The following is a 25,984-nucleotide window of genomic DNA, read 5'->3' on the forward strand; positions in this document are numbered from 1 at the left end:
ATATTTTACTCAGGATTGGTGATATGGAATATTCATAAGCAACGAGCCTGAAGAAGTCAAGAGCAGGGAGAAAGGTCCAGGGGAAAAAGTCATGCCTATGGGCTATATCTCCTCCTCCCCCCAGCACAAAGTCTCGCTGTGCTCCATTGCTGTTATGACTGTTGGAGAGAGCGACGACCTTTGACCCCGCGATATTTTCCTTGCTTCACATCTTTCGAGCGGAGCTTTCAGTGGGAGATCTTCGCCCACGCGCCTTTTATCAGTGATGAAATCGATGGAAAGTCGGGTGTCGGCTGGAAGTGAGCCCTCAAAATTGGCCCCGAAGTCTCCGGGAATCTGGCGCACCCGTCACGAGATTCGGCTGCGAAGCTTGGAGCTTACCACATGCGATACATTCATTTTTCATGTACTCTCAGCGATACCCGTACTATCAGCAGCTCGAATAGTAATCGGACAACCCCACAAGAAGACCCTCTAGTGGCTCACGAAAATCCCTTCTACTGTCGATTATACATATGTATTATATCCTCCGCTGCATTCCCACGGGGAGAAAGTCGGGGGAGCGATCCTCTTCAGAAGGAATGGAGCAGGAACATGGTTAGGCGACCAGAACCTCTCTTCGGTCGCCGTTAGGGACGGCCTGAACTCGAGTACAGAATTGGCCGCAGCGAAAACCAGTCCGTGGAAACCGTTCTCCATCGCCAGCAGGCGATGGAGAGCCCCGCGCGAACCTGCATCTCGGTGCAAAACTCAGCTCCCCTGCCTTCCTTTTCCTTGGCAAAACAGTTGGCCTTCGTCGGAATTCATTCATCTGCAAGGCGGTCTCGAAGCTTCGCAAGCTTTCGCGATGGATCGATTGGATGTTCGTTTCTCACGCGTCCTCATTGGCTCCATTGAGCAGAGCTTGGTAATTCCGACACGGATATCTCTCCCTGGGGAAGGTCCAATTCCTGCTGCCGGACTCCATCTCCGGATCCTTCCGCAGAAATGATGCTCCAACGTTGGACCATGATCACTGAACTCAGCGAACACAGCGTTCTCGCGAAAACAGGTGGCCGTGGCAGAATCGACGAGTTTGCTCATGTTCCTCATTGAGTGAGCTGGCCTGTAACGATTGCCCGAAGGCAGAGTAGAGCTTCTAATCAAGAGTGCTTACTGGGTCCGTTTTCTTTTCGACTTTTTATTTGCCTGGCCGAACTCAATAACAAGTATGCAGCTGCTTCACAGAATCTTCTGCGGATGGAATTTTTGGGTTCGTAAGCAGGATTCATCCCCATATATTAACCTCTCGGGATGAGTGATTTATTCCATCGTTTGTTCACTCGCGGCCTCCCTCGAACACTAACGAAAAAGTTTTCGTGGAAAGGTTGCCAGGATAACGCCTGAATATTAGTGAAAGCTTTGTTCCCCTTTCTGATAAATATCATTGAGACCTTTGTTGAGTCTTCTTCCTGACTACCACAGGAATTCAATTTAGCCAGGCGATATCGAATCCGTTCGCATAGTCATTCAAACACTGATTGAGGCTGCTCTCGCACTTACGTCCCATCGAAGACTAACGCCCAGATTAGTCAAATTTTAATACTGAGATGCTCCATCTCCCGTATTCTGAAAGTCGGTGATTGCCGTCTTGGGTGAGTGTTTCCATAAGAACTGTCGTTCGATCACTTCTTTCCGCGGGTACCGCATCGCATCCGACTCTTTCGTCGGATATTCTCCCCGATAAAAGTGGGTATTGTTCTTTTCGCTTCCACATCGTCAGCGGGGACTTCAGGCCGTTGTGCGGATTTGATGCTCACCCCGCCTCCTTGCATCGGCTTCGTTGCATGAGTCGCATGTTGCATCAGTGTTCAATTCGGATGTTCGACCTGTACCTGAACCTTCGTCTTGAGGGCCTTTTTTAAGTGTGGAGCTTGTTCGGAGCACCGATATCATAAAAACCAGTTGAGGCACTTGAAGATCTTCAACGTCATTCTGGGTTTGTTGCGCTTCGCAAAAAAATCGAATTCTCGTCTACCACAGAGCGTTGACTTCGTTCATGATTGCTGCCGCATTCATTCTGGAAGTCCACTATCCTCCCGTCAAGTGGGGACGGAGCACGACCTGACGACACAGGTGACGCATCGGTCGAGTCTATTCATTAGCGACAACGCACGGCAAGCAATACTATCCGCTACCTCATGCAAGGAGAGCAGGGACTAACATCGGTTCGGCGGCTCCAACGCGAGATATCCTCTCGGAGATCCACGCTCTCTCAGCATATCCGTTCAGTAGTTATAATCTTCATAAATACGACGCGGCCATCGCTCTCGGAGCCAGATAAGGATGATGAGCGTTGGAGCGAAATTATTGATAGAATGTCAGGGCAGAATTGCTTCTCTGCCGACATCGAATATGAGAGTCGCCACTAATTCTAAAATGCGTGTTAAATCGTAGGACAGATTGCTGTTTTTAAAATGAAGCACACCGGGTATATAGAGCGATGAAACACTGTCTGATTGTAAGCCGCTAGTGTTTCGATCGCATGCACCTCGTCCTCATGGGCTTTGTGAGTTTTATACGACGACGTCTCCTTGTTCTGCGGTCCCAGGTGACCCGGTGGGTCCGAGCTCTGAAAAGAGATCCGATGTCCAGTTTTGAAGAAATAACAGTCCACTGAAGAAACCAAGCCATATATTCCGCCCTGCTGGAAGGGCGAGGATGAAGCCACCGTAACTCACCGTTGGGGTTCGAACTGTTGTCTTGTGTATGAGATGGAGGATGACCGTTGGTCTGGGGAGGAGCGGTCTGGCTCCCGTTTTCCTTTGCAACCTGTTCGACAGCAACAGGGGGAGCGATTGGTTCACTTTTTTTTTCCAACTTGACGTTCTTTTTCACAGGCGACTTCGGGGCTGTTTTGCTGCTTCCAACGCTCGACGTCGTCTACAGGCATAAGTTTCATCAAATTCTGGCGCATAATATGGAGCTCGATGTCTGAATATCGGCTCCCATCTCCTCGGAGCTCGTCACCGAGGAGCGAGATATCTGACGAGTATTGAATCCGATACCGTTCTTATGAAACAAGTGGAGTACTCACCTTGACTGTTCCACTCTTTGGTTTCGCGGATGAGACCGTGGTTGCGGCACTTGCCGTCGTTTTCGGAGCGCTTCGCATCGCCGCCGTCGCCGCCACCCGGGCCGCAGCCACTCGTGCGGCGGGTGCGCTGGCTGTTGTTGCACCGCTCGTGACGGTTTTCTTCGGACCCGTAGCAGCTGCAGTCGGTTTCGGCGGGGCGGGACGTACAGTAGGAGCAGAAACTTTCTTCGTAAGAGCTGCGGAAGTAGGTTTGTTCGCACTTGTCAATGAGGTTGCCGCAGCCTTAGCATTGGTTCTCGCAGCTGCAGATTTCGCAGCGACAGGCCGCACCGCGGATACTGCTGTCGAAGTCGTCGTAGGTGCTCTGGAGCTCAGGGGGGCGCGGGTCGCTGGAGCTGAAGGGTTCTTCGCAGCAGTTGAAGCCACGGGTTTCGTCGCAGACGCTGCTCTACTTGGAATAGGTCTCGAGACGGATGAGACTTTATCCGTGGCTGTTGTTTTTGGGCTCGTAGGCAGAGAGGGTTTCGCGGCAGCAGCAGCAGCAGGTGATGCCTTAGTGACTTTCGGTTTGGCTGGAGCAGCGGGTTTTGCGCCTGCAATGGGCGTTCGCGGAGTCGCGAGCTTACCAGCAGCTTGGGGCGCCGCTGGGGACCTTACACCAGTTTTCGATGAAGCGGGAACTTTCGCGGCAGCTCTGACAGCTGGTGTGCCACTCGTGCTGGTCGGAGCTTTCACTGGGCTTGCTTTGCTCTTGACAGATTTCGAGCTCGGGGTCGTCGCCTTCTCCGCTGCTTTCCGTGTCGATGTAGGTGTCGTGGTTGAGGCTGTTTCCCGCGCCGGCTTCGCCATGGTCGCCACGGCTGCGGCAGCTACGGATGTCGCGGCAACAACTGCAGCAGTCGCCGATGTTACCGCTGCGGGGGAGAGCTTTTGCGTCTCGGCAGTCTGAACGCGTGAATCCACGGGTTTCACGAAACTCCATTCCTGAGCGTCGTTGTCAGAGTCAGAATCGACGTCCAGGACTCCTTCGGCTTCGGGAATAGAATCAGGGATGACGGGTGCCCCGACGGCTTCTTCCTTCGTCTCGCCAACAGCGGATAATTTCTCGACGACGTCTTTGACTGATTCGAGTCCGATGCTGTGAGCTTCTGGAATTGGAACAAAAGTTCGAAAAAAAGTTTTTGAGGACCAATGGGCATGAGTTTGATACAGTACGCACGGCCTAGGGAGAGAGAACTCACCAATATCGGGATGCTGTTCAGCTCTGTGCTCCTCCGGGACCACTTCTCCAGGAGCTCGTTCTGGGACCACATTGGCTGGGGCCGGAGCTCTCGGAGGCTTTTCTATGGCGTCCACAACCTTCGGCCCTTCATCGAGCATCAAGTTCTCCATCGCGTCAATGAGGGAATGCTCCGTTAATTTGGGCTCCTCGTTTTCGAAAAGAAGCGGCTGAGCTCGAGGAACGATGGTTTCTTCGTGAACGCCGACTTCTGCCGAGAACAAATATTGCGAATCCTCAATTTTCAATGGAGCGTGAGCCTCGTGAGCTCCACAGGCTGGCTTGCACGGTTCGCTTGACTCAATTCGCTCGAGGACGTCCGCCTCGAGGACTTGGGATGCAAGATCGACGAGATCTTCGCAAACACGTGGGCTCTCGACAACGTTCTGCGAACTTCCTGCGGCAGCCTCGTCCAACCCTTTCGCTGAACCGAAAACAGGCTCAGCATCCCCGGAAGCTTGTGCACGAGCTGAAGTTTCCGATTCTCCCGAGAGATCGACGAGTTGATCGACTACACCGTCTCGACCGATCAAGGGCTCACGAGCACCGATCATGGCTTCCGTTGCTGGTAGCGGAGAGGTCTGTTCTTCGCTCGGCGATTCTTCCGGAATCACATGGATATGCTGCTCGCGAACTATCAGCTCGCTCAGCTTGATCTCGGGCTGGGGCTGATCTTCGTGCACCACCATCGAATTCAAATCTTCGTCACTGTCCGAAAGGCCATCAGCAGCTTTCATCGCGGAAACGCTCGCTCCTGAAGAAACATCTAGATTCACCAGTTCTGCCTGCACTGCTTGTGGAGCCGTCCCGAGTTCACGATCGATTTCGTAGACGAGCTCATCCCGCGACTCCGATTTAGGCATGCCTCCGGTTGCCGGCGATGCTAATGGGAAGAGGGGAAAAAGCGAACGTGAGGAAAAGTCGAACTCGATAAGTCAATCGAACGGAAAGGCAGGTCATGGTCCGCGTCACATTCTGCCAACGGATGCCTTATTGTAAAGTCAGATCGATACCTCCGAATACGAAGCCGGACCGCATGTCTGCTAACGCCATCGACTGCCACAGAGCTGCCGGTCCCGGCGAGGGGATCGTCGCTGAACACATTGTTTACACATTGAATCGACATCGCTCTCTTCCGAACGCTGGCTTGCTCACTTGACACACCATCGAGACCTCGTGCGACATGACGAGCGATCCTTCGATCGAATTTATCTCATTTGGGCAGGATTCGTCTCGCTGACGAGTTTTCTCCCTTAACTCCCTTTTCCCACCTCCTCATCACCCTGCCCAAGTGACCGCCGACTGAGTCGACTGCCAGGATATACTATGAGCGATGAGCATTCTATTCATTCGCCATCGGACTGGAGTGAACACCTAATCGAAAGATTGCGAACTCGGTCAGCGGGGCGATGATCTGCCCCAAGAACCGAAACATACGGGGCTCCCGAGCAAAGGAGTTTGATACCTACATTCTTTCTCGGATCTTTGAGGCGACACAGTGTTCGAGTTTCTTCCACATTCCGTCGACGAGTCGATCTTCCGCAAGGAATGGAGACCAGCACGTCATCAATGTTCCAGAACACACGCTCGACTCACGCATCATAGGATTGCAAATCGTTGGTCAATTCAAGAGTGGAACGATTCAGCGGCTCAGTGGTCGCCGTTAACCCTCTCAGGCTCCGTTCGTTCGCAGACTGGGGGTCGCCCGGCCGGCCGAGCTCCAACGCCCTCGTTTAGAGTGCTCAGAGCCATCAGCGACGCCCCGATGAATCATCGTTGTCGAGCTCCCATCGGATCCAAATGGAGTCCTCTTGGACCCTATGCGATTGAAAGCACGGACAGGACAACGAAGCTGGTGGGTGTTCGTCATGCGTGTGGCACTTCGATCCCCACGCAATCCGTTTCCGGAGACTTCCGAAGTCTCGAGCTCGCGGGCGAACTTATGGGGCTTTGACGATCACTATTCGCGACTTGACGAGTAGATGTCATGCCCCAGCCTCGGGGACCGCTCTTCCGAAAATCCAGCGTCAATCCTCGCAGTAGTTCGGAGAAGTCCACACCACTCGGAGATCGGGACGCTCGTTGACGCATTCAGATTATCAGGGTCTCACATGCTGACCCCCAGACAATGATCTTCGCAAGTCGAGCACGGAAAAGATCCCGTCGAAAAGAATCGAATGCGCACGAACTCAACAAAAATGTACCGCGGCTTTGCTAATCGGAACAACTAAGAGAGTCGTGTCTCACACGCTTCATGGCTCCAGAAATCCAGAGCGGTATGCCTCGTAGAATATATTACGTCAGGCACGAACACTACGCGGCCTCTCCGACCCCGACATGCTAATCCGGAGTTCGTTGTCCGCCGACATCGCACCTCTCCATGGGTGGATTCCGAAAAAAGAATGTAAACAACTGGATGTGTGGAATTCGCAGAGACAAAACGCCATTGATATACTTGCCAGTAATAACTGTTGCTCCGTTGTTCTCATCGGACGACGACTGATTCGGGAGCTCCGGAGCTCTTGAGGCCGTCGGGAAGGACGGCACGAACTCAGGGGCGTCTGGGTTCAGCCTATCCGCTTCAGGGGTGTCGTCTTTGAGACTCGCCCTCAGATCTCGCTGCTCTTCTTCGGGTGGGGAGAGATCACATACGGGGTCCAAATTGCTGGGCGGCGTCTGGAATTAACGTCGACGCTCATTGAGCGTCATCGAATGAAGAATGAGGAATCCGTGAACGAATGGCCTACAGTCGAATTCGTATGCGAGAGACGCCTTGGCAAATCAGGGGAAGCCTCTGATAGCCGGTTCCTCCCTTCTTTCTTTCATATCATATTAGCTTGACATCATAGCCTACGGGAGCTAGAATCCGACTGACTGACGTAGGAGGTGTCTTCCATATCCGGTCATTTCCTAGCTCCAGCATTTCTCATGACTCATGAGCGCCATTGACCGTATTCCGAGGCTATCGCACAAGTCAATTCTATCTAGCGGCGACCAGCATGGCCAGGTGTGGGATCTGACGATCGGAGTTTTGATGAGATACATCTGCCGAAGGTCTCTGTTCCCTCGCTTAACGTGCGGGGAACGGCGAATACCGCATGGCGAACGCCGTCGTGCGTCCGTTTCATCAGGAACTTCCGCGGAGGTGGCCCTCTCAATGGCACTCACTCGAACAGCCTGGGCGCTTCGCCAGAATGCACGTGGACGTGCTTTGAGAAAAATAGGCAAAACTTTAAAGGAACTGCGCTCTCACCCCGTTGACTTTGCTGAGTGCCATTTCGACTGCGTCGCTTACGAACCCTGCGGCAACTTCCCTGACTGGCGACGAATCACCACCTGTAAGGGAGAGACTCGCAGCAACTGTTTCACAGGAACCGTTCAGTTGTTTGCCAGTTGAAGGAGTGACTCGATCGGCGACGGCGGCGGCAGCTTCGGACTTGGGGAATACGACGTTTTCGAAGTGCCATTTCTTGGGGTCTCTCAAATTGACCACAATCGTTGTGACGTTGTCTGTGGATCCTGGAAAAAAATCACTCGGTACAATTGGGTCGATGAGCTACCGGGCTCGACTAACGCACCAGCATCAGGACCAGAGGATCCTCGTTTTCCTCGCCTCTTGCGTGCCATGCTACGACCACGTTGAGGGGGTTGACGCAGTTGGAGCAGCTCTTTCTCGCAAGATATGAACGAACGTTTTCGCGCTAAACCAACTCGCTATCCTACGATGTTCAGCTGCCATAGCGCGAGCGACCAGTCGGCTAAAGGGCAATGGGCGCGGCTCTCTCAGGCCAGAGTCTCTTTCCCAAAGAGAACTGAGCGTACAGTCAGTAAGAGCATTGTGAGCTGCTACTGCCGGGGTCTCACACCGATCGACGGCACCGCGACCAGAGATTCCTCCACCAGAATTGACATGTCGACAGGATTCCGGGCGTGAACGTTCGGTCGACTATGGAGCCTACCAGCCTACCGAACCAAGAAATTGAGAGTGAGCTGCGGATACGCGATCTGGAATCTCTCGCTTAACTTCCACATCCATACGAGCGCCTCATGTGTTCCGGTTCTTCCCAACGGCATGTTCTCCCATGAGAGTCGACTTCCGCGTGAACATAAACGCGTTTGTGGCGCTCTCCGAGAAGCCAGTCGATGGCTTTCCCAGGGATTTACGATCGCTTGTTTCCCCGTCACCATAAATTCTGTATTCGAACACTCGAGCGGGGAGTAGCTCCGGATCGGATAAAGGCTTTGCAGAAATTGTAGATTAGTCGTCGAAATTGTTTCTACTCGCGAAGAGCTCACTTGGTGATAACGATCATTCCTCGAAGCCACAGAGTACGACGTCAGAAGGGGAAACACTAGCAAAGCTTTCTGCGTAGCGGAAATTTCCTCCTATCTCCTAGGGACGCCAAAACCGGCGCAAACAGTCAGCGCGTGCTCAGAAAGGTGAAAGTTGTCGAAAGCCGACGACTTCCTCATTATCTATCATGCAACAATTCATTCCGAGAGATTAAACACCTTACGAACCGTTTGATATAGCGGCCCTAGTGAGATTTTCTGCAACGCTCGTATCGAAACGACGGGTCAGTGCCGAATGATAAGCATTAACAACAACGTCCTGGTAGCTCATGAGGTCGAATAATCCGTCGCATCCGAGAACTAGGAAGTCGCAGGCATCATCGAGCTCTACAGTGTTGACCTCGGCGTCGTTCGAAACGTACGGCTTGTGTTCCACGTCACCTGGAATGGGATTCGGATTTCATCAAGTGCAATTATTGGTATCGATGGACCCATTCTCCTGAAGCTGAGCGTCGGACCTCCTAATAATCTTCAATATATACAGTCCATGAATTGAGCATCATATCTGACACAGATTCACTACCTATGACTATTTAGCGGAACTCGTCTCTCGAATCTATCCGGAGGAGACTGAAGGCTATTGCGGCGCTACGCTCGAGAATAAAAATCCGGAAATTCGCCTACCGATCGCCCTGGACACGGCCAGGTTCGCGTTGACTCTATGCACGCCCATCAGAGAGATTACTTCTCCCCCCAGGCGCTCGATGCGCTCCTGTTCCGAAATGACTGACGGTTTGTGGGGTTTCACCAAGCCAAGGGCTTGCCCATCGCGTGCCAGAACCGCCTCCGAGTCACCCAGCCATCCGATGTGGAGAGTCTTTTTGTCGACAATTAGCGCCACGACAGCAGTGCTGCCGGCCTTGCGAGCCATCTCCAATGCTCTGGAATGGTATTCTGTCAGAGTCAAGATAAGGCGAGAGGCCTCAGTAGACGGAGACTCAAAATAGAGAAGTCTGCTGACGCAATCGATGCTGCGATGAGGAAACCTTTTCTCGAACAATCAGATGTCTGCTCACCTATCACAGAAGTTAGCATCGACGATTTTGAAAGCCTTCTCTATGGCTGCCGGTGCTGGGAGCCCGGACCGAATTTGTTCGGCCAAGACCAAGTGCAGGTGTGCAGCACAATAATTCGCCGCTTCTCGTCCTCCGTGACCATCGAATACCGCGAAGTATTCGTAGGATGGTGAAGCCTGTTGGGAGACATGAAGTCAGGGTATGGTAGACGAGGCGTGTTGGGAGCGAAGGGAGCTGACTGAGCAATATTCGCAACATGGGGCAACACAAGAATCGGCAGGTCTCCGTCGCCTTTTTTATACTTGCCTCCAGCCCGGCCACTTGGTTCAAATCTGTGATCAAGACGTGGCGATCCTCCATCGTTCTCCTAGCGTTTCGGAGCGCTTTGACCGAGATGCTGGAAGAACTTGCTCGGACCTCCAGAATAGAGGGATCCGCCTCGATTCGGGTGCACAAACTATCCAGTTCCTTCTTCGAGACTTCATTCAAAGCGTTAATTTGTATGTCTGCAAAGAGATACCGACCAAGGTTACGGATCATATTGGCCTTCCGCAGTTCGGTTGGGAACAGGAACTTTCGCAGCAGGATTCATCCAAGACCTAATTTCAGAATTCACACCGGCTGTCTCGGATTGCCCCGGAACCCTCGAGGCCTGGTGAACAAGGGCTTCCTGTAATCGGTACTCACTTGATAGTATGGCCTCGGAAATTTTGTTCGCGACCTTAGTCGCCAGGGCCCAAACATAAGTCGGAGAGAGATCCCTGGTCAGAAGAAAAGATCATTTTAGACGTTGAGAGCGACGGGTATCTTAGATTCCTCTGCAGAGACTCGCTTTTTTTTTAAAAAAATGCAAAACCCGGAAATGCCGGCCCTCGACGTGCCGAGATGGTGCCGCCGAGGGCGGACCTCTCGCTGCAAGACAGAAGGTAAACTCAGTATGTCGCTTTTTCAGTCAAGAGCTGCTAAGTGACTCTTCCGAATGGACTTAAACGCTGTGAGGGAGCTCGTTTCCGATGTCCTTGGTAGGTGCCGTTACGTCTGCCGCTCCTCCCCTGGATCCATCGAGTGGAGAGGACGAGCGACCGAAGCAGACCCGAAGGCGCTAAAAAATCTCGAATATCCCTCCCCTGGGAGACCCGAACAGGCCCGTCGTTCGCAACTTCCGTTTAGACAGAAGCCCTAATCCTCGGAGTGATAAAATCTGCGGAGCACGGTAGATCAGAGAGTGCGAATCAGCAGAATCATTCTTCGCGCGCGATGACAGCGGCCTGCTGTGGCCAGATATTCTAGTTGGCGAGCGTGATTTCCATTCCAGCACGTCTCGGATCTCTATCAGTGGGTCAGAAGTGAGCGCCAGGAGTTGAGGCCCGATCAAAAGTCTCTTAGAGATCGGACTCTTTCACCTCGGTTCGTCTGGCATTTTGACAATAATTCCGAAGACCTGAACCGGTTGACTCCGCTCTCAACCGATCGATTCCGACTTGGAATCGAGTTTGAGCGGCATACATGCATGAAAGTAATCGTGTAGGGTTTTAGGAGCGTGGTCTCCTCGAACTGATTCCCCGTCGATTCCCCGTCGAGCTAGAGCCTTCCCTTGGGAATCGAGAATCATCGTGAGGAAGCGTGCTACCTTCGTCTCAAACTACAGCGGGGACCACCGAGTCTCTCGCTCCGGAGCGGCGCTATTTAAATCCGTGACCTATGCGATGAGAAGTTCGAGGGACGCCTCGAGCTCTGAAATAATCCGGTCAGGAGCTCACACTCTCTTTCACCCGCGGATTCGCATCTGAAGAGTATGGTGAAGCATGAGGCCTTGCATCAGGTATCGGCGTAATTCTCCGCCAACTCGCCAATCGAATTTACTCTTGGCCGCCCCCAGTTCGAAAGGCAGACTTTTCCTGCATGAAGGCGACCCATTTTCCGTCGTACTCCGTCTGGGAAGACACCTCCTTGGCCAGGCGCTGAGCCCGGCACACCAGAGCACGTGGTGTATTCGGGGTAGGGAATGAGTTCACTTCAATCATCGGCATGTTGAAGCCTAATCTCGCGGCTCCCACTCAAGACGATTCCTACGACTTTTCGCCTGCGCGTCAGAGCGAGGGCCTCAGTCGAATAGTCCAGAGCCCCATCTCAAGAAACGATCGAGGATTCTTCCGCGGGAGCACATCAGCCGAGACGCAGCCTGTTTGCTGACAGTGCTGTCCAAGCTCTTGCTTCTCCTAATCGGTCTGATTTGGGGACATAGGGGACTACTGTTTTCCGAAATGGGGAAGGGTAATTCGAAATCGAAATTCGCTACGATGGGAACTTCCTCAGCGATGATATTATACTCTACGAGCTTTCGTGATCGGCTGGGAAAAATTTGGATAGAAGTACAGGAGCTGGAGCGCGAAGATTTTCAAAAGGGAAATCCACGCGAGGAGTGTCAAAGACATTTCCGTCACGTTGCGTGAAAATGGCTGTGAACCCTTGTCATGCGATGTTTTTCATGCTCATTCCGCACAACAGAAGTCATGTGCGCATCGATTCCGCTATTCAGAGGCGTTTGCTCGCTCCACGAAGACTCATTGAAGTCGTCGGTGACGTCGAGGTACATTGCATGGAAAGCACCGTGCCACGGAATATGCATATACATGTGATCAGGATAAAACCATCGGACGGCATTGCATCACTTCGCAGCTGTTTCCATCTGCCGCTTCTTCGCTGTCTCACCTCTGAGGTTGTGTCTCATGCTCCTCGCGAACTCTAAATACAGAAGGACTTGAGGACAGGACTTCTTCTGACCTCTGCTAGTCAACGGGCAGTCACTTGAAGCATGCCTCACGGATGTGTTCCGACATCGATACCGTGCATCGCGGCCTTTGTCTCCATCAATATGTCGAAATGGCCCCCTCGATCGATGCGTTCAGCTCAGTCAGTTGTGTCCCGCATGTCGAGCTCATCAGTATCCCCAATTCCCTTCTCGAATGTTTCGCACCACTTCAAATCTTCGGGGAAAATCTCTCATTCATGCAGCATCCGTGAATATTCCTTTTCCAGTTGTACTCCAGGACTTATTGCCGGTGACCCACACAGCCCGCAGGGACGAGCAGGAAAATCGAGTGGCAGATAGGTACCCCCGGGAAGGCTCTTTCCATCGGCGCATTCAACTAGTTGTTGCGTTCTGGGCGACACAAGCTATTGGGCCGTTGTGGAGCCGAATGCTCCGTTCTTTCTGGTGCTCCGAGAGCCGAGATCAGTCCAGGCCTCCGTATCGAGGAGCCGATAGAGTCGCTCAAGGGCGCAGGCCCTGCCCCGCAAGCGTTGCTCCTATCATACAATCAATCGCCAGGGTTGATTTTCATCACGGCTCTTGTTTGTTTCTTAATAAGATGCACACATGAAGATGACCGTATTTTGGGACGCGGTCACCGAGCTCTTCTTTGAGTGCCGATATTGCTCGTCTAATATGCATAATCAGCCGTCGCCACAATAGAAGGACAGCTCATCTTACAATTAGTACCACATGAGTTTCGTGGTCAAGGAGGAGGATTTTCCGACAATAATTGGGCGGAGGGGTAGAAGATGAGAAAGAAAACATCAACTTGCACACCGGGGCATCATTCCGCAACCGTCGAAGCACATGTGCGCGGAAATAGTCAGCGAAACGCCTATCGGAAATCCGAAAAAGCCATGAATCTGAAGAGGCCGCACCGTTACCGTAGAGGAGACGGTCGTATACCTCTCTTCGTTTGGACGTGACTCCTCATGACCAGCAACTATCCAAAGCAATAGCGATATGAATAACCAAACGAGTCCTAACAAAATGATGTCTGCCATAATCGGTTCAAGGTCAGCTTCTTCGGTTTTCTCCAAAGGCGTCCAGCGAAGCGAGCGAGGCGTTCGGCGGCATGGAGCAGTGAGTGAGTCATGCGCTCTGGATCGGAAAATTGATGTCCGCGAGATCGAAGGCGCGTTTCCGATACGGGAGAATCGTGTAATGACGAAAGCGAACTACCGAACCGACCGAGCGATATTCTCCACACTGAGCGATCGACACTGAGTCATTTAAACGGGAAGAATTGAATCACTCATATGTACATGTAACTCGGAAATCGCGCCAAGGGCATCGGTGCGGGGAGGCGACAGGAGCAGCTAGAGTTCTGGACCGGAAGAGAAATCGTCATCGGTAACAGTTAGAGGGAATCAGATGCGGAGATGGAATCCAAAACTAAAAATGTCTGGCTCTATGCAAGTACGGCACTTGCCAGTAGAGGAAGCTTGACGCGACGCATCGAAAACTTCTCCGCCCAGCCAGCTTGTGATTCGATTCATCTCGATCAGTTTTTCCCGAGAGTTTTCCCCCGGTGGCTCACATTCGTAGTGCGGGAGCTGTCCATGGCCCACCAGCACACACAGAATATCGGAGGGAGCGGGCATCTCAGAGGAAAAAAGATGACATTGACGAGCAAAAAGGTCTAGAAGCATCAGCCTAGACGCAAATCATGGACTGAAATCATCTCCTTGTGAAAGTTCAGCCTCCAATGTTTCTCGCTTTGAGCCTTGAATCGACAGCACGAAAGACTCCGGGAGTCCCGCAACCCCAGGGAAATCGCCCTCACCCACCGATGGGGCACTTGTCCGCTCTTCGGGAACACTGACGGACAAACGGGAACACTGAACTTACGGAGCGCTTTTCGATCGCGCTTCGATTCGCCGGAAGTCAGAACTTCTGCAGCAAAGTAAGCCGGGGGAGCGGTGAATTGATGCCAAGGGGAAAGGCTCCGGAAAGCAGGAGAGCCCGACTGGGAGTGCGGGGGGTACTCGAGCAACTTCTAGAGCACCCGAACCGAAATTTCCGAGGTCGTTTCAATGCACCAGAGACTGCGGAGGTAGTTGAATGTGCGAGAAGAAGCTCTCCTACGAGTGGAGAACTCTCAAGTTTAGCTCTACAGCTCATGTGGATCCGAATTCCGATTCTCAGTCCTGCTAGCGTTATGTGTAGGTCTATCGAGATGATCTCGTCGAGACGACGCGACGCTTGTAGTCAGGGTGTTCGACCAGAGCCTTACGGACTACAACGAGATTCCGGCTCGTAAAGCTAAATGGGTTCCCAAGTCTGGATCGGCCAAACGCCCCCTGACGTCGCGTCGTGCTCGCCGGGTCAAGGCTCTTCCCGTACATCGAACGAAATGGCGTCGCGCATTCGGCGAACATTTTGGGCTGCTCCGCGAAACAACGCTATTACGCGCTCCTAGCCGAAGAGAATGAGTGAGCCTCGTTGCGAAGTTTTCGCAACATTCCTCGAAACTGGCCATGCTCAGGAAATCAGGTCTCACTCAGAAGAAGAACGGAGGATTCCCGGAAGAAAGTCGTCACGAGAGTACAGAGCTGCATCTACAGAGTGCTCCCGGGACCAGAATTGTGGGGATTGGCTCTTTTCTCAGGGAGATCCTATTGATCACGAGGACGAGCTGCAGCCTATCTTTGAAAACTTTTCGCCGGACGAGCACAGTTTGAAGCTGGAACGAAGTAATGATCGTCGACCGAGATAGCGTCACGTCGAACGGATACTTGACTATTTTTTTGTTGCAGTAGCTGCTGCTCTATGAGGGGGAGCGACCCGCGAGACGAGGTAGGCCGGCACAAGCACGGCCGGATGGTGTGCTTTTTGGTCAGTCGGTTGGTAGCTTGCTTGGTCAGCTAGCTGGTCGGACGGTCGCTGGGTTGGCTGGCTGGATGGATGTATAGAAACTTCTGCACAATTGCTCTGTCTACACCGACCAAGGCAACGCTTCGGCTAGCCGGCAACGACGACGGAGAGAGCGTTGAGGACTCCCTCCGTGGATGTGGCTTGCCAACTTCTGAACGAGAGGAGTCGGTGACGAAGCCAGGTTTCAATGCAGCGGAACCGGCGTGGCTCCTCCAGCATCTACGTGACTCACTTCTTCCAGCAGAACCGGCAAGACTCGAGGGCTTTCGTCTCTCGTCACCCATGGGCAAAGATATTGGTTGCGGAAAACGCTGCTCTCCCTCATCCGACGTCATTCGAGGAGGTGAACCCTCTTATGCCCGGTGTACCATGGTGTCAGTCCGAGCAGCGCAATCCCGTAAGCGGGGTAGTCGCCGGGATAGCGGACCATGCAACATCCATCCGACGGATACTCGCTTGTGATTGGAATACAGCGCAGTAATCCGGTGGAATTCTCCTGTCTGACAGAACAGTTCATCTACAGACGAGCGCCCGTCCGCAAGAGCCAACATTCTTCCTTGCAATGTGGAACGATCTAGATCTAGAGTCGGCACTTCCCCCAATGAGCTCCAACAAGAATCTGATTCCCGTGCGTCTTATGCACGATGACAATCGGTGATCGAGCAGGAACAGACATCAATACTCTTCCCGGACATGTTTCAATGGAGAGCGGGGATAATCGTAACTTTCATGCAGTCATCATCGGTGCGCAACCGGCTGTCAGGTCCGAGGCCGACAAACTTCTCTGTCCGAAGGGGAATTCGGCTCCTGAACGCACGACAAGCCACGGCTCAACATCAGAGCAGAGAGAAGATTCTCAAGAGCTCAGACAGTGAGGTCTTGAAGCAGGTGACGTCATACTTGAAGCATTGCTCTGATGTTCTTGTTCTAGATTGAATCGATGTGTCGGAACTCGATGAAAGAAATCGTAACAACCCTCTAGAAGTTACCTAATCGAGACGGAATCATTGAACTCACGTGTCTTCAATTTGTTGCACAATGAAATCCATAACTTCGCCCCGGATATCTTCCTGGGGAACCACCCTCTGAGCTACCGGCAATTGCCGCAAGACGACTCCACCGAACTCACTCAAGTCTCCGGAGCCGCCCGTAGAACGGGCTAGAATTTTGCGCACCCCGTCAAGGAGTGACGTGCACTCCAATTCATCCATGACAGTGGACGTTTCAGTAAGGAAAACTCCAGACGCAAATCGCACTAAGTTTATAGAACTCTCACTACTCGCTCTGTTCTTCTGGGCGGACTATTCTTGCGGCAACAAGGAGGAGGCCTGCTTTGTTGCCGGCTCTTCTCTACAGCCCGCTGCTTTCAGCGGGGCCCCTGACGCAAGTCGCTACGTGAAACTCGCCTCCGGCCTGGAGATGAACATACCGTATTCATCCAAGATACTCGCCAAACATCGACTAACAGGTGTGCCGTCGATCGATTGATGTTTCATATTCCGTGACTATATACACAGTTCACGCATACATCCAGCTTCATCGGCGGGGGCTCCGAGAGATCTTTAGGAAGCGGAGTAATTTGCCGTGATTATCCGAGAACGATTGGGTGACGGAAGATTCCAGGGCCGTGTCGACCGCTCAGTTCTGTTGAGAGCATTCCATTATTTCAATTCGACCGGCAACGTAACCTTGTCACCCGTCCATCTGCCGAGCTCGAGCAGTTTTTCGACGTTACGGGCCTGAAATCGTATCAGACGCCTGTGACTTCCGATTCTGCTCGATCATATCCTCCGCCTACCTGCCTTGCTTTCCTCCACCGCAAGGGATCGAGTGAACTTGACTCGTCTCTCAACGTACCGTTTCAAAGGCGTTCGGTTGAATCCGATCTGCCTTTCATCGGACTCGATATGATTGACAGGGAGCTAGATATCCGACGCGTTGAAGAGCATCCAGATTTTCGTTGATCATTCGAGAGTGGAATATATCTCTTATCCACACCGCCTTCGAGGAGAGTATAGTTTGAGATTAAGTGTCCATTCCGATGGTGTCTCCGGAGAGGAATCGTGTCCGGCAATCGGATCCCCATCGGGGAAGTAGTCGTCCGAGCTCCCTCAGGGATTGATATCTGCATCGAGTGCTACGTTCTAGACAATCTCGACTCGACGGCATCCGCGAACCTCTGCGCCCCGCCCAGAACCCGAACTTTCGGGTTCCGACGAGGCGCGAGCCGTGGGAGGCTGATCGGTAGCGAAGCCGGCTCGTGGCTGGCGACTTAGATTTTGGGCGGGTCGTTCGGAGCCGGCTGGCCATGTGGACCCGATTCTCCACATCGGGAGAGAGGGTCGGTTCTCTGGATACCACGGCGGCGAAGTACTTTTCCGGTTGCGTATGCCGAAACCATCCCGCTAACAAGCACGCAACGTTTAGGGGACGGGAAGCTCTCCATTACCAATGCTGATCCCCTGAGGATTCGAGTAGCAAGAGGTCCCTTTCACGTGAAAGGGACCTCTATATATATAACGAGCGTCGACCGAGGAGCGCGTTCAAAAAGACCACCAATGTCCTTGGAAAGCAGCGAGATGCATTAGCTGAATGTCACGGGTGTCATGTGAGGATTTCGTCCTCGGTCCGCTTTCAGGAGTTGATGTCAGCAGTAGAACCAGCGAACTCTTTGAATATCATTATGAGTCATAATGATTCGAGGATAAGTCTCATGGGCCATATTGTTCGTCTCAATGAGACCTTCAAGAAGGCTCAATATGATAATCTCGACAAGTGAACCGTTTGGGTCAGAGAAATGGGGGACCGACCCTCGTCAATTTTTTCCAAGTCCGGTTGCCTCCTCTGTAGGGTACTTATAAGTAATATAAATAATCTATAATAAAATAAAAAAACTATCTGGTCCATAAGTCTACGAAACTGATCTCTCAAAGGAATGAAGGATTAGCCCGATCGCGCTCATCTTTCCAGCAAAGATCATTAACTTCATTCGGAGGCGGTAAATCCTTCATCGAGCTTCAACTGCTGGAGGTTTCATTCTGGATTTTAAGTAAAGAGACTTTTTACGTGATCAACGGACAGAAAATAAAGTTCAACCTGCAGCCCGTCGTTACGCTGCAACGACTGACGGCTGCCGATCGCGAGAAGTTCCATTGCAAAACCACGAGCGTGCGTCTGAAAGCGGCGCAGAGACGGAGTCTGCGTGAGCGCTCGCCACAGAGTGACAGTAGTTCATCGAACAGCGTTTACGAGAAACGACGCCGCAGGCACAGAAAAGCGACGAGTACCCTTCGTAGATTGAGGAAACAACGTGAAAAAACCCCGTCGCCTGTCTCACTCAGTCCACCACTAATACTCAAGTTCGTCAAGGAGAGCTCAACTTCATCTGATCGATGGACGCTCCATGGCGACTCTGTAGTAGAGTCGAAGACCAGCCGGAAAACGTCAAACGACAACAACGAGAACAGCGATCGCGACAGCAACCTCAAGAGTATCAACGATAGTAGCAGCAACAACAACAACGAAGTCGACGATCAGAACGACGAAATCGTCAGAAACCTCACCGACGACAAGAGCAGCAGGAGCACCAGCTCCCCGAGCCGCAGCCCCACAAGCGAGAAGATCGTCATCAGCGGCGATATCGCGAAGTTCATAACTATCAAAATCAACAGCAATTCATCGACGCAATGTCTAATGGAAACAACGAACAAAGCATTCCGAACGGAGCCTCCGTTTCTCCGGAATTCGATTTGCAGATGGACGCGGGGCCCGCGACAGCCGAACTCCCGGTCGCCGGGCCGTCGACTGCGAGGCCTTCGAGGGCCAAGCGTCCATCTGCAAATCGAATTCCGGAGAAACGGAGGTTCTCCATAGATTCGATTCTATCCGGGAACCTCTCGAGCTCCACCGAGGAGCCGAGAAGTGCTCAGTCGCGCGAAGAATTCGCGCGACCTCCCCCGGTGCCATACACTCTGAGCGCATCGAAGATTCGAGCGATTGTGCATTTCGGCGCAAAGTTGATCTGAGCGCAGAGTAGCATTGAGCGCAGAGGAGTTTCGAGCTGCCCTGGATTTCAGCGCGAAGTACACTTGAGACTTGAGCGCACGTAGATTGGAGCTTGGAGTAGCGTCGAGCGCCTGTGGATTCGGGCGCGATGTAAATTCAAGCGCGGAGAAAACTTGAGCGCAGAGACTATCTGAGCCAGCGTGAATTAGAGCGCACAATTCACACAACTTGAGGGTTTATTACAATGCCGATTAACTTATTTGCAAACATTAGATCGAATCCCTCATTCACCGGGAACTTTCGATGAACGGATAGGACAATTCCGTGAATGGCTCATCGAAGCCTCGGTAATCACTAGAATGATATATTTCCGGCCACTGAATTCAAGAACTGCATCGTTCTGCGGATGTCGAACGACGATGTCAATTTCAGAAGTCTCTTTTGGCGATCTCGATACTTCTTCTTCGGTTGAGTTTCCGAGCCATTCGCACGGAAATTGATCACTGCATACTCGGTCAAGGCTTGCTCGAATCTCAATTGCTCCGTGAGTTTGAAAAATGTCGGATGACTAACACCCACTCTGCCCGCGAACGCTGCGTGCCATCCTTCAATCTCATTGCTGGTACGGCCTTGCCCGGAAAGCGTCGCTTCGTGAACATTCCACCATTGAGGTTTCATAAGTGCCGGGTTGCGAGGACGACCTATCCATGTATTTTCGAAATAATTAATGAAATTGGTGAGGATATAGTTATTCTCTCGGACGAATTCGGATTCTAACAAGGTTTCGAAAGCAGTCTGTACGTTGCCTAGCGGAACAAAGGCGATTGCGGCAAACATACGGACGTCCAGAGAGAAATCATTTTCCCGCAGATATTTATCACGGAGCGTGGCGTCTGCTTGTATGTGGCGCCAAAGGCTCTGGTTGAAATGAAAATTACAACCGAGGATATCGACTGATGGGAAGGTGGTTCGAGTTCAGGACCATTGCGATCTCGAAGTCCACGTGAAGTACCTCTGGCCGAAAGTCATCGAGGAAGCTGGTCAGGATTGTCAGAAATCGTCTGTAAGTTCTCGATGTTTTCCCCGGCATCAAGGAATCCACGACGGGAACAGTTTTGTGAGAGCCGGAAATCTTCACGAGGACGCTGTACATCTGATGAAAAATCAGGGGGCAAACTTTGAAGGTTCCGTCTAAGAACCACTCGCCGCATGTCTTCAGTAGCTCGAGATTATCGGGGGTGGCGAAGATTATCATCCTTTCGCAGTCCCCTTCCCCAGAGTCGTACAGTAAAAAGGGGTCACCTTTGGTGGTCATCTGTAACATGGAGAGCATAGACGGAAGAAAGGTGTCGAGGACTTCGACGAAGGCAATCTTCGGGCATACAAACGCATACCTTCAAAAAATCTGGAATCACCAAGTCTTCTCTTCGTAAGGGGTTCGTCGGATGCATCGGGGAATATTCTCGTTTTCTCGCGCGCAAGACCTGTCTTCGGAGTAGGTCTGGTCTCGGCAAACTGCCCAGCGTCGAGCGTGAGCTGACCTCGCTGACAGCTGCGGCAACCAACGCGGTCGACTTCGCGTAGGTCTTCTGAACCGCAGATTTACGTAGGCAATCTAATCTCTCGCGGACATCGATTCCGACTGAATCCGGGGCGTGCATGTGTTCAGGTGGATCCTGGAGGGAAAGTCTTGGCTTGAAGGACCGAAAAGTCGCTACCACTCTAAGTCACACGGGGGCTCATGCTCAAAATAGTTCTGGATGCTTCATAAAAATTTCGCGGATCCTCGATTCCGTTATGACTCACACTATGAGTGCCGTCCGCGGTGCTGATGCGAGCTCGACAAGTTTCCTCCTCGCAACGCCACGTTGTCTTATCAAGCGTGCTTCGGTCTTTGCGGAAGACAAAACCTCCCACACAAAGCATTGGCCTACCTCTGGTTGAGGTCACGAACTTCAGAGGCATTTCGCAGCTCATGTTAAGCTTCCACCGGTTCGGGAGAAAAGATGCATCGATTGCCGCGAATGAACTCAGCCTGGCTCACTTGGTTGACATCGCGCAGAATGATAATTTCAGCGAGACGTCGTTTGGTGCACGTTTCTATGATGCGCGCATCTCCGCTCAGGACAGCTCGTTATAGAATGTTCGCCATATAGTGCTGCGAATAATGAGCGTGAAGTTCTCGCGTTTGCGACGCCACGGGAATTCCATCGAGGAAATTCTCATCGATGAAAACCTAGTACTGTAAGCTCATTAATGAACGTGAGATTGGCAAGAAGGCCCCCAGAATTAGGCCATATTCTGGGGGCCATACTGACTGGATTTAAAAACCCAGTCAGTCTCAAAACTCAATTTTACAAGGCTTTGTGCGCTTAACCGTACGCTGCGCTCGAATTAACGCTGCACTCAGATCGACGCTGCGCTCAGATCGACGCTGCGCTCAGATCGACACTGCGCTCAAATTTTCGTTGCGCTCCGGGAAGCATGCGCCGAAAATGGCATGCGCTCAACCGTACGTTGTGCTCAAATCGACGCTGCGCTGCAGGCTCCTTCGCGCTCAGATCAACTTCGCGCCGAAATGCACAATCGCTTGAATCTTCGGTGCGCTCAAGTTGGCGGTCACGACCTCCCCCACCGAAGGTGAGTAACACGGCTTACCGATCTTCTCGTTTTGTTTTGTCCGGTGTCCCATGTTTTTGTGTGATTTTCCAGGCCGAGACCACCGCGGACTCCTCGGACGATTGCTTCCACCAGTTCCCGTTGAAGCGCACGGTATACAGTATTCGGAGCTTGAATGCTCACATGAGCATTTCACTCAATCAACCCCCAGCCTCCAGAAGATCTCAAATATTCAGTTTTCCCGAAATGTTCGTCTTTTCCAGCGCCGCCGAAAGAAGTCCCCCAACAAGGGAGAGCTGAAGGAGCGGATCAGGGAACAATCTCAGCGAGTAGCCTCTTTAGAAAGGCTACTTGCTGAGAAACAGGCGGAGGTGGACGTTTTGAAGAGTCGAGTCGAAGAGGAGGTAGTTTTGATCCCTGGACTGCTGCTTTCGATTTCATCCTCCGAAGAGGAGAGTACTCAAGGCGCTTTTTTTCGACAGGACAAGTTCATCTCTATTCTAACCGAGCTAATGCGAGGGAGACACTAACCCTCCGAAGCATTCGGAAGCGTTGGATATCACTCCCTGTCACGGAGCTCCGCTACGTGGGTAAAATGTATTCCAATAAATAGAGCCGACGATTCCTTTCCCCCTTCCTTCTCTCCCGGTCGAGATCGCTTGCACGTACGCGCTCGTGCCGGAGAGACCACTTCGCTCTTGTAACTGATAGCGGACGGTCATCGTCCGGTCAGCTCCCCTTTGAATCGTCGGCCGTTTTCTCCGAAAACGAGTCTTTATTCAAACAGCGTCGTCGAGCAACTTAAGATAGGTTCATACTCCCCTATCGAGCCCACCCCAATTTTCGGACGTGATGCAAGTTGAAGACCAGAATGTCGAGATGACCTGTGCCTGACACTTTCCAAGCTGAAAGAACCTCAATCCAGCCGCTGTACTTTATGCTCAACTATGGGCCAACGCAGCTCGTACACGGCACGGAACCGATCGTTCATCCCTCCTCAATCAATAAGGCCATTCCGTATGACGAGCGTGATGAACGCCCATATCTTCGTCGGAGCTCCTCGGAGGCGGTGTCATTTTAATTCCATGTATGTCCCCAATTTTCGGACGTGATGCAAGTTGAAGACCAGAATGTCGAAATGACCTGTGCCTGACACTTTCCAAGCTGAAAGAACCTCAATCCAGCCGCTGGACTTTATGCTCAACTATGGGCCAACGCAGCTCGTACACGGCACGGAACCGATCATCCATCCCTCCTCAATCAATAATGCCATTTTGTCAGACGAGCGTGATGAACGCCCATCTCTTCGTCGGAGCTCCTCGGAAGCGGTGTCATTTTGATCCCATGTACAGAGTGTATTTTAAGCACCGATGAAAAAGTACTATTGTTGCTCTGTTGACGATTTACTGCGTCTTTATTCGCTCGATCCTTGGCAGGACTCGTGACCCTTTCTCTTCTTATTGTACGAATTAACAAATCTAGATCCGAATTGCATGGCTCCCTTGGATCGCAAGGCTGTCTGTTTGAGGCCCAGGGAATGGGCGAGCAATCTCAAGATGAGTTTTTCCCTGCTCCATGATTTTGGTGGAGCTGCATCTTCAATGATATCGGCAACGAGTTTAAATGGGCGACAAGGTCCTCGTCCAGGAAAGGGGTCCGCACTTCCCTGCTGAGATCTCCTATGACGCGGTCGTCCCGGCCCATATTCCTCCACGAGATCCTATCGATGTCTTGAGCAATACAATCCAGGAGAACATTCCAGTCACGTTCCTTGAAACTTGCTGCGTGACGCGAATAGCCACCCAGTTGCTCGTCGGCACCCATCCCGACGAGAAGTACCTGGAGGGGTTTTCAGGCTTAGGATTCAGGAAACTCATCGTACCTACTCTGCTATTGGGAGTGACCGATGACTGAGTCGATCAAGCTCGGGGAGGTAGCAGAAAAGGGAAATGCGATCTCGGAGAAATATTCCTATATCTCTAGTACTTTGGCTGAATACACCCTGATAGGGCAACACTTCCACCATTACTGAACGAACCTTGTACATGCATCGGTGGGGCTCCTTCGAGTGGAAGTCGTAGCCTTCGCCTCCCGCAGCGAACCACAGCGCGAGACCGATGGATTCGTCCAAGACGGAGTTCATCGGAAGAATTAAATTCGCAATATGGCATTCGAGCTTGGCTGATTCGACCTTCTCATGCGGTATGTCGACGCAAATCAATTTTAGTTGACCATTCAAAACTCGGAGCTCTTCAAAAGCCTCGATACTCGATTGACGATCCGGTGATTGGTACGATGCAACGCCGTGGGAATCTTTGTGCTCAAAGGCGACATTGATGAGATCGAATTTCTTCTGAGGGAAGGTTTGCATAGCGAAAGCTGTTATGACCGCAGAATCGATCCCTCCAGAGAAGAGTATTCCAATCGGCAGGTCTCTGGAAAATAAAGTTTTCCTAGCGTCAAAACCGGTGTGAATGAGGAAGATCCCGGCCCGTCACCGGTGTATGGGTTGGGAACTTCAAGGGGCTGAAGTAATACCGACCGATGTCGCTCCGGGATATTTTCGATGCGAGTCACCACAGCCCTCCGGAACGCTACGCGGAGACTCTCGATCGCGTTCCCAAATTTCTCACTCAAGGAATCGAGTTTTTGCGCCAGACCGCCGTCCATGATTTCCAGGTTTTCGAGACTACGATTCAGGGGTAGTCGGATAGGGCAAGCGATTTTTAACCTGAAGAAGAGCAGAGTACAGTGAGATATTCGAGTCAGATTTGTGAGCGTGATCGTTTCAGAATGCCATTTCGCTTCGCATGACGAATCTCGTCACTCACTCTAGTATCTGGACGTCCTCAAGATTACTGCACGGAGCGAAGCTGTGGAAGAGCTCCCCTGTTGGAGAGTGCTCCCATTCTATTAGGGGGAAAGATGAATCGTTCACATCGTACACATAGATCGCACGAACAGGAATCTCTTGCCAGACCTGCAGATCGCCGCAATGAAAAGATTCAGATGAGATTCCCAACTTGCAATGAGATGCGTTGGGTTTTGAGAAGCGGTCTGACCGATCGGGAGTTCAAGAACGAACCTCAGATGAGCTTTTTGGACACGCCACCGATGTAAGCTAAATCCACACCAGGTCTTCCGCACCAGGAGACATCTCCGACCGAAAACATCGCAGCCGAATAAGAGTTTTCCCGTTCTCGAACAGGAATAGGACAATACCCACGGTCCCCGGAGTCTCTCAATGTTCTGAGCAATGCCCTCGAGCGATTGAGTCCCTTTGAAGGCTTGGAAAAGCGCTCGAGAGTCTGACTGCTCGGGCGATGTCGACTGCAATGAGTCGGAACCGCTTAGATACTGGCCTGGAAAGATTGCATCGAGGATATCGTCCACTTCTGAAGCGAAATGTACTCTTAGCTACCTCTGCACGAATTCGTAATTGCTGCGTGGATTCGACCTGCATGGTGGAACCTGATCCCGCCCAGCGAACACCAAAAAAAATAGCAAATACCTCGAGACCCCCGTATATCTCTCCGTTGAAACACAGATGGCCCTCTTCGCTCCGGAGCGGTTGAGATTCCAGGCCATCACCTCTCAGACTCAAAACTGCGGCGTAAAAAGTCAGCACCGTGGAATCGATGTCCAGGGATTATGTCGACCAGGAGTCAGGTCCTCGGCGCTTGAGGAGTTGAACAGTGGCAACTACGGGAGGAAATCATGCTGAGCTTTATGGAAGGTCTTGTCAGAAAGAACAATATGACCCATGAGACTTCTCCTCGAATATGCAGCCGTTTTCGAGATTATTTCGAAAAACGAGAAAACGCCGAAAATGATCCGTCATTCACCGTCTTTCACCGACATTCACCGTCATTCACCGTCATTTACCGTCATCCAGTCCGGTTGCCCCTCTGAAAAGAACTTATACTCCGCGAGCGTTTTCTCGT

At 51.9% G+C, this 25,984-nt stretch overlaps 2 protein-coding genes and 1 pseudogene across 2 annotated transcripts; all 3 read right to left on the reverse strand.

Moving 5' to 3' along the window:
* Positions 1-2,555: 2,555 nt before the first annotated feature.
* Positions 2,556-16,627, reverse strand: LOC100899927 (flocculation protein FLO11-like). Its single transcript, XM_003745408.1, has 12 exons — positions 16,434-16,627; positions 10,412-10,485; positions 10,031-10,230; positions 9,725-9,900; positions 9,333-9,589; positions 8,877-9,089; positions 7,609-7,874; positions 6,815-7,031; positions 4,318-5,238; positions 3,077-4,224; positions 2,721-2,922; positions 2,556-2,611 (listed from the first exon to the last, which is right to left on the reverse strand). The coding sequence occupies exons 1-12, from the start codon at positions 16,625-16,627 to the stop codon at positions 2,556-2,558; spliced, it is 3,924 nt and encodes a 1,307-aa protein (XP_003745456.1).
* A 3,148-nt stretch (positions 16,628-19,775) lies between these two features.
* On the reverse strand, positions 19,776-21,486 carry LOC100900068 (uncharacterized). The gene is made up of 4 exons (XM_018640334.2): positions 21,228-21,486; positions 20,816-21,097; positions 20,434-20,736; positions 19,776-20,339 (listed from the first exon to the last, which is right to left on the reverse strand). The coding sequence occupies exons 1-4, from the start codon at positions 21,396-21,398 to the stop codon at positions 19,776-19,778; spliced, it is 1,320 nt and encodes a 439-aa protein (XP_018495850.2). The 5' UTR covers positions 21,399-21,486.
* Positions 21,487-23,454: 1,968 nt separating this feature from the next.
* LOC100900211 (asparagine synthetase domain-containing protein 1-like) lies at positions 23,455-25,503 on the reverse strand (annotated as a pseudogene).
* Positions 25,504-25,984: the final 481 nt, after the last annotated feature.

Source organism: Galendromus occidentalis, unplaced genomic scaffold (assembly GCF_000255335.2).
Source record: "Galendromus occidentalis unplaced genomic scaffold, Mocc_1.1 scf7180000077483, whole genome shotgun sequence".
Taxonomy (NCBI): domain Eukaryota; kingdom Metazoa; phylum Arthropoda; class Arachnida; order Mesostigmata; family Phytoseiidae; genus Galendromus; species Galendromus occidentalis.